The sequence below is a fragment of the Lithobates pipiens genome, unplaced genomic scaffold (genome assembly GCF_037356315.1).
Source record: "Lithobates pipiens isolate NorthernLeopardFrog02 unplaced genomic scaffold, aLitPip1_a1.2 Scaffold_8, whole genome shotgun sequence".
NCBI classification, from domain to species: Eukaryota; Metazoa; Chordata; class Amphibia; order Anura; family Ranidae; genus Lithobates; species Lithobates pipiens.
The window spans coordinates 149,449,916-149,458,578 of NW_027507903.1; the positions used below are offsets into that span (position 1 = coordinate 149,449,916).

At 41.3% G+C, this 8,663-nt stretch overlaps 1 protein-coding gene across 1 annotated transcript; it reads right to left on the reverse strand.

Moving 5' to 3' along the window:
• Nucleotides 1-2,745: 2,745 nt before the first annotated feature.
• On the reverse strand, nucleotides 2,746-6,774 carry LOC143963257 (uncharacterized). Its single transcript, XM_077472828.1, has one exon. The coding sequence runs from the start codon at nucleotides 6,571-6,573 to the stop codon at nucleotides 6,007-6,009; it is 567 nt and encodes a 188-aa protein (XP_077328954.1). The 5' UTR covers nucleotides 6,574-6,774; the 3' UTR covers nucleotides 2,746-6,006.
• Nucleotides 6,775-8,663: the final 1,889 nt, after the last annotated feature.

Consider the following 8,663-nt stretch of genomic DNA (forward strand, 5'->3'; position numbering starts at 1 on the left):
CTTACCTTTTGTTATTCTGAAGACTTCCCTGTGTGTTTGTCTGTGTCCATGTGAACCAATGGGAGTGGTTCCATAATTATCAACCAGCTGATGCAACCACAGGGCTCTAATGAGGAAAATTACAGGGTCTACATCACTTTAGGCGTGATTTCCTTTTGGGAGTATCTCACCAAAAATGAAATTTTTGCTGTAGAGGATGCCAGATATCTGACTTATATCTTAGTGCAAACAACACTCTTGGGGGGGCACACCCTAAAAAAGCATTTACATTCAAGATAGTGATGCTATAAGCCCTTGTACACATGGTCGGACATTCCGACGACAAAAATGCGTCAGATTTTTCCGACGGATTTTGTCCGAAAGTGGTGTATGCAACACATGGTTGGACAAAGTTGTCGGAAAATCCAATCGTTCGGAACGTGTGGTCGTTGTGACGGGATTACGTTGCGTCTAGTAGCCAATAGCTTTGGTCTCGTAATTTGATCTGAGCATGCGTGGCACTTTGTCCGATCGGAATTCTCTACAAACGATCGGACAAAGTCCGATCGGATCATGTTGTTGGAAAATTTTACATCCAGCTCTAAAACTTTGTTGGTCGGACATTCCGATGGAAAAAGTCAGATGGAGCCCACACACGGTCAGATTATCCGACAACACGGTCCGATCGGACCTTTTCCGTTGGAATGTCCGACCGTGTGTACAAGGGCTTAGACTACAAACAGAACAAAATAGATTACAGCGCACACACATACAAAAATTACATTTAAATCCTGCAAGGCTATTTAAAACACCTGAACATATTCAAAAATATGGGGATTTGGTTACAACATATGGCCATATAGTTATAAGCCCACTACTGCATCAAAGTACCCCATTATCAGTGGGTTCTACATTATTAATAGAAGCCTCTTATTAGTGTCCAGTCCACCTGTGTTATAGGAGAAGTTATAGGAAGAGTCCTTATAGATCTCCCATAAAGAGGAGTTTGTCTCCCATGGTTGAGATGCAGGACCTTTCATTCTATAAGGACTCCTTCTATAACTTCTCCTATAACAGTGTAGTATAGGACCCACTGATAATGGGGTACTTTGACGCAGTAGTGGGCTTATTCTTAATCCCCATATTTTTTAATTTGTTTGGGTGTTTTAAATAGCCTTGCATGATTTAAATGTTATTTTTGTATGTGTGCTCCGTAATCTAGTTTGTGTTGTATCTTAGTGCAGACTTCTGGGAAAATCGCTGAGCCAATCACACAAGCAGGAAATTATGTTTTTCGGGGGGTTCTGTACACAGATAAAACCAGAGGAAATTCCCAGCTCAATTTAACAACCAGTCTGCTTACAAACCAAATTAACCTGTCCAACAGTCTGCGTTAAAAACAGGGGTTTAGTTAGCACACATTCGCAAATGCATGCAAAACCTTCAAGGCCTCTTCATGGCACACTGTATCACTTGCAGTCTATGTACAGAACACCTCCAGGCCGACATATTGCATTGCACTTTACAGAAAATTACAGAGCTACAGATTAAAAAAAGAAAATGTAATTTTTAATAACATTCAATTACAATATGACTTGTAGAGCAATTGTATATGCTATATTATTTTATTTATTTATTTTGCTATCCCCCCCCCCCCCCAAAGTGGGGTTACCCTTTAAAGCTGAGCTCCAGGGATAATATATTTTTGCATACTTACATTGGGCCAGTTTGGCCCAATGCACATGTGATACCTGATTGACCTCAGACCCGAGTTACTTCAATAATGGCCTAGAACAGGGATATGCAATTAGTAGACCTCCAGCTGTTACAGAACTATGAGTCCCATGAGGCATAGCAAGGCTCTGACAGCCACAAGCATGACACCCAGAGGCAGAGGCATGATGGGATTTGTAGTTTTGCAACAGCTGGAGGTCTGCTAATTGTATAACCCTGACCTAGAAGATCTTCCGGGTGCCTTGACGAGCAGCTGCCCTTGTGCATAGTAATCACAGCGGATCTTTTGCTTAGCATGGCCACCATTCAGAGAACACCTTCGATTTTTTCTCAGTGGCATCACCGCCCCTCCTCTCCATCTCATACAATCCAAGACAGCTTTACATTCATTGAGAAAACTTCTATTTGAGCAACCCCCTGTGGTTACCATGCAGAAGGACAGCTGCTTGGCACGGCAACCAGAAGATTGCAGCCACCTCTGTAGTAGCTTGGAATACTACAGTGATTTACAGCTTCCATGGATACTGCTTAGGTATGGCATATGCTTAATTACATTGGGCCAGGCTGGCTCAATATCACCTTTGAGGTTCACCTTCAACCCAACATTAGGATTATTATGGATGTGCACAGCCTGGCTGGGGAGTGTGACTGCATGTGTGTCCCCATAGCACGCATCTTGCTGATGGGGGAGAGGAGAAGCAGACAGCATCAGTGGGGTACTCCAGAAGAAGAGGTAAGGGACTACTCTGTGTCATACCATTGCACAGAGCACGCAAGTATAAACCTCTTTTTTTTATTCTAGTTAAAAAAGAGGTTTACAATCACTTTTAAGTTATGTAACCTTTACTGTCCTTCACAAACAATATATTCCCTATATCATCAATTACTAATATGACTTTTAATATAAAATTATAGATACATCTCCGAGGAAACAGATCGGTAGTCTCAGTCTGTGAAATGTGTTGAATTACCCTTAAGCCTGCTACTGAAATCAACCCCAGCGTATTTAATATATTGAAATTTGAATATCAATGTGGTTTTGATCTTTATTTTTAATTAAATTTTTACAATTTTAACAGTTACTTTGTCATAAATAAGAAATATATGTGTGTGTTGTATAGTTTTATGTAGGGAAATGTCAATTTAGCAACCTAATGCCGTGTACACACGACCGCACTTTCTGGCAGACTAGGTCTGACGGTCTTTCCGATGGAATTTTGATGGAGTTTCGACCGACTTTGCGGACAAACGGACTTGTCCACAGACGAACGGACTAAGTCCTTTTGTTTTGAACGTGATGACGTAGGACAGGACTAAAAAAAGGAAGTTCAATAGCCAGTAGCCAATAGCTTCCCTTGCATCATATTTGGTCCTTCGGACCAGCATACAGACGAACGGTTTTCCCGATAGGAATTGAGTCCGTCAGACAGATTAGAAACGTGTTCTATTTCTAGGTCCGTCGGCTTTTTAAAATTAAAAACGATCGGATTTGCCCACACGTGATCGGATTGTCCGACGAACTGATCCCGTCGGACCTAGTCTGTCGGAAAGTCCGGTCGTGTGTATGCGGCATAAGATTCCTGCCTTGCTATGTGAGTTTTTGTTCTTCAGATTGGGACGCGGTGGTGCTGTGATAATCCAGTACGATCTCTTGCACAGTGCTTTTATGAAAAAGAAAAAAGGTTTTGGCTTTGCCTTAAACAACAAACACATTTTTCTACTAGGCACAGGTAAAACATTTTATTAATTTCCTGTTGTATGTGCCGCCTGGTGACACCATGCAAGCCACAGAAAAAAAATATTAGTTCTATATTGTAAGTTTTATGTGAGATGATTTCTTCATCCGCTGAGTTACTGGCACATTTTGTTTTTTCTCTAGCAGGTAAAAGCAAGGTTCACCACAAGCCTTAGGGCACTTTCACACTGGTTCGCTTCAAAACTGACAGTAAAACAAATATGCATTAACTGGAGTGTTTTTGCTGCACTTTTGCAGCGTTTGTGGTGCAGTTTTTAAAAGGACATGTGACTCAAAAGCTGCACCAAATACGCTTAGTGGGGGTGTTTTTGAAGCATTTTTTAAGCATTTTTGAGGCATTTTTGAGGCATTTTTGATGCGGTTCATATTAATTTCAATGGGGAAAATTTTTGGTACGCTTTTTTTAACTCCCCAAACATGCTCCCAAAATTCTGCAAGCAGGATTTTTTTTCACTGTAACAGAAGCGCACCACCCCAGTGTGAACACATTCATTGCTTTTAAAGGGAAGCATTTTTCTTGAGTTTTTCAGGTGCTTTTTTTAATGGGAAAGCACTTGGAAAAAAAACTCCTCAGTGTGAAAGCAGCCTTATAATATACATTTTTCTCAACTGAAACCCATTGCATTGACACGATACAGATGAGTTACTCTTATCAAGGCTTAAAAAGAATGTGTATAAGGAAACAGATTTCTAAGAAGTATTTCCAAGCATATATACCTGTTTTTTGCATTTCAGTGCTTCATGTTCAGTGTTTTTCTTATACAAATATAGATAATGAGGTATTAATGTATTCACAATTAAAAGAAGAATTAAATCCAAAAGCAAACATTTATTATATTGCAGCTTACCTATTTTTAGATGTGACCGCTGTCTTAGTTTCCTTTTTTAGACTTTCTTTCTTCTATTTTTCAGATGCTCAAGCTCTCTAGCAGAATGTATCAGTTTACATGGATGAGGCAATTAATTTATCACTGGCAGGGGTGATTAAAATAATCATCTTTTATTTGTATAAAATCTTTGTGGTTGATATACTAAAACTGGAGAGTGTCAAAATCTGGTGCAGCTGTACATGGTAGCCAATCAGCTTCTAACTTGTTCAATTGAGCTTTGACAAAAAAAAAAAAAAAAAAAAAATGGAAGTTGATTGGTTTCTTTGTAGAGCTGCACCAAATTGTGTACTCTCCAACTTGAGTAAATCAAGCCCTTTATCCGAAAAGGAAAAAAACTGTTTGCTGTAACTGATTTAAAGTGTTCTACTCAAAAGTGGAAGCTCCACTTATTTGTTTCCTCCTCCTCCGATGCCACGTTTGGCACCTTTTGGCATCCCCAATTCTGAGAGATCTTGTCACAGAGAGATCACTCAGAAGTTTGCCACTTTACTCCGCTTTCACTCCGTGAGCTGGAGTTTGGCTTCCATTTGTATAGTATTTAAATCTGCTAATACATTTGATTTAACACTACCACCCCCTGCTGCTGTCCAAAGGTGCCTCCTTTTCTCTTTCACCCAGAGTGGGGCAGTCTGATACAGGAGGTGTGTTATTGGCCAGATCAGCAGGTGAAAACAGAGAGAAACAAGCCAAGAAACGAAAAAACGAATGCAGCCACCACATCTAATAATCGGTAAGCTGCAATATATTACATTTTTGTTTTTTGATTTAAAGACAACTGCCATGTAAAAATGGCAACATTTAAAAAAGAAAATATAGTAACTGAGATATTATTTCTCAACAAAGGTATGTAACATTTGATTTAGCACAGCCATTCTCTACCAGGGTTCCTGCAGAGGTTGCCAGGGGCTCCATGAGCAGTGACTAAGTGACCTCCCATTTGATGATGATTGCATACTTTTAGGGCCAACTCCACTTGGCAGAGCCAGCTGTGGGACACCAATTATCTTTTTAGCCATCTGTAAAGGGGCTTTCTTCCCATTAGCTAACAAGGTATGGTGCATTTCCCCATTGACCACAATTCAGTTGTTTTAGCAAATTTTCCCCAAGAATTGAAAAGAATTTCAAAGGATCCTCTATGGCAAGGGTCTCCAAACGTTCAAAGCAAAGGGCCAATGTACTGTCCTTCAGGCTGTGCCTAGTGGGTGTAGAGAATGCACTGGGATCAGTGCCCGTTGGTGTCCGTAGGGGGGAATGGTGCCCCATCATTGGTATCAGTTGGTGAAATATTACCCCAAGGGCCAGATAAAGGCAAGCAAAGGGCCACATCCAGCCCCCGGGCCACAGTTTGAATACTACTTCTCTATGGTAAAAATAATGAGAAAGACTGATTTAGCATGACAGTTATTTACACGTTTAACCTAATAATGCTTTAAGGGCACATTCACAAGAAGGAAGTTGTCTCATAAAGAAAAGCAGCAGTCTTTCCAGTCCTTACAAATGACAAAGCTTTAAAGACAGTTGTCAAACATGTCACGAATCTATATTGCCACTGGGCTCTATTAATCAACATGCAGGAATTAGCAAGTCTTCCCATCGCTTGGCCATCTGAATTGTTGTACAAATATTTACAGAAATAGGTAACATTCCTTAGGACATAGTAATTCCACGTTTCTTAATCATAGCAGAGAGTGTACTTAGGGCTTCCTGTAGTCCATCACCAGACATGGCAGAACATCCAAGTATTTCCCAGGCATGTCCAGTCCACTTATCCAGCTCCAATTCCAATGCCAGGTCAGATGGTTGTTTTGTATCTTGCAGATCTTGCTTGTTGGCAAGTATAATAAATGGCACACCTTCCATGTCAGATTCTCCTAAGATTGTATGCAAAAGTTGTTTGGCATCTGTTTGTCTTTCTCTATCCTTGCAGTCCACCACAAACATCATACCTTGTGTATTTGCAAAATAATGCTTGTAGAAAGGCCATGTTTCAGGATTTAAGCTAACATCCCACACAGTGAAAGAAACTCCATTGATAGGGTCCAGAGTCTCAACATTGAATCCAGCCGTTGAGATGGTGGCGACTTTCTCCTTTAGCTTTAGTTGATAAAGGGTGGTGGTTTTTCCAGAGTGATCAAGACCGAGGAGGAGAACACGAGCCCTCACAGGGTACCATGCAGAAAGGCATATCTTCACCCTGCTAATCAGACTGCCCATGATTGAATCCAATAAAACTGGCACAAACAGCGGGCAAAATATTATGTTTCCCGGTTTAGGAAAATGAATGAATGATCCTGTTGATGTGTGATATAATGTGGAGTATCACCTCTCAAACAAATGAACTGAAGCACGGCCCACAATGATCTGAATGGCAGTATTGTGTTCCTTTGCACAACTCCTTGCCCTTTTGAACATTACAATGTTGTTTTGCTGGTTTATAGCTTTGCATGCACTTCCTATTGGTTGTCATTCTTCATTGTATTTCTGGAATTGTCTGGAGCTCAGGTTTCAGATTAGTTTGTTCCATGCTATATTGCAAGCTGATTGTAAGAGTGTTTGAGCTTGTGTAAAAATGTTGTAGTTCTATAAGGGTTTTTAAATTTTTAGACATTTTGTATGATATAATTTTAACAGTTTAACAAAAGGTTTGTATACAATGTGAATTTAAGGTGTTATTGAAAAAAAATATAAAGATTAGCTAATAATAAGCGGTAGTAAATCCCCTGCAAAGGAATGGCCTATTGTGCTGGTATGCATTTCATACTAGCACATTATGAAATGCTTACCTTAGAACGAAGTCCTCCATCAGCTGATAGGGTTTCCATCTTCCCCCAGTATTTCTTCTGGGTACGTGGGATCCGGCTGTATGAATGGCCGAGGCTGCAATGACATCACTCCTGCGCAGGCTTATGGGAGCCCTGGCCCCAACATGAAGCTCTGGCATGGGTATGCCATCTCTTCAGAGTGTATGTGCCAGTGATGTCACCGGCTGCATCCTATGTAAATATCTCCTAAACAGTGCAAGTTAAGGAGATATTCACTGTACCCACAGGTAAGCCTTATAATAGGCTTACCTGTAGGTACAAGATAAAAAGTGGACTTTACTTCCTTAGATTGTATTCACACTTGGGCATTTTGAATTGTTGGCAGAATGGCTGCAATTCTGCCCATGATTTCAAATGCTCTGCTAAAATGACAAATCACACTACACAAATTTTGGATGCCATTTATTTTAATGGCATCTAAAATCGCGATGTGGTTCTGCTGCGATTGTCGCGCTGCAATCGTGGCAAACCACATCGATTGAAGCTTCCAGCATGAAAGAAGTTTCTAGATCCTTTTTTGGGAGACAAGCTTCAAGCGAGGCAAATTGCCGCAATGCAATTTATCGGTCAACAATTGTGTCAGAACTGCGCCAAGTTTTTAGGTGCCATTAAAATGAATGGCATCTTTAAACTCATGCTGTGCGATTTGTCATTTAAGCAAAGCGTTTTGAAATCGTCCATGTGTGAATGGAGCCTTAGGCCCCATGCACACAGGTAATTTTGCAAACCCTCTTATGCCGCGTACACACGACCGGACTTTTCGAGGGACTAGGTCCGACAGACTTTCGACGGAGTTCTGATGGAGTTCTGACAGAGTTCTGACGGACTTTCCGAATGAACGGACTTGGCCACACACAATCACACCAAAGTCCGATGGATTCGAACGTGATGACGTACGACCGGACTAGAATAAGGAAGTTCATAGCCAGTAGCCAATAGCTGCCCTCGCGTCGGTTTTTGTTCGTCGGACTAGCATACACACGAGCGGATTTCTCAGTAGGAACTGGGTCCGGCGGGTTTCCGGGGGAAAAATTTGAAACATGTTCCATTTCTAAAGTCTGTCGGATTTTTGCAAATCAAAAGTCCGCTGCAGCCCACACACGATCGAATGGTTTGCCGGAATCGTTCCGTCGGACCTTTGATGTTGAAAAGTCCGGTCGTGTGTACGCGGCTTTAGAAGTCATTCCTCCTGGCAACAGCATTTTAGCAGAAAAAAAAGTCTGACACTTGTAATAGTGTCTAAAGCTTGAACACATAGTTTAACGATGAGAGGCGTTTAGAGGCAGGGAAATAAAAACACTTAAAGCGGGAGTCCACCGGGACTCCGCGTTTTTTTTTTTTTTTTAAAAGCCAGCAGCTACAAATACTGCAGCTGCTGACTTTTAAATAGTGACACTTACCTGTCCAGCGCGCTCGCGATGTCGGCACCCGAAGCCGATCGCTCGCTCGGCTGCCGGGTCCCGCCGCCATCTTGGGTATGGG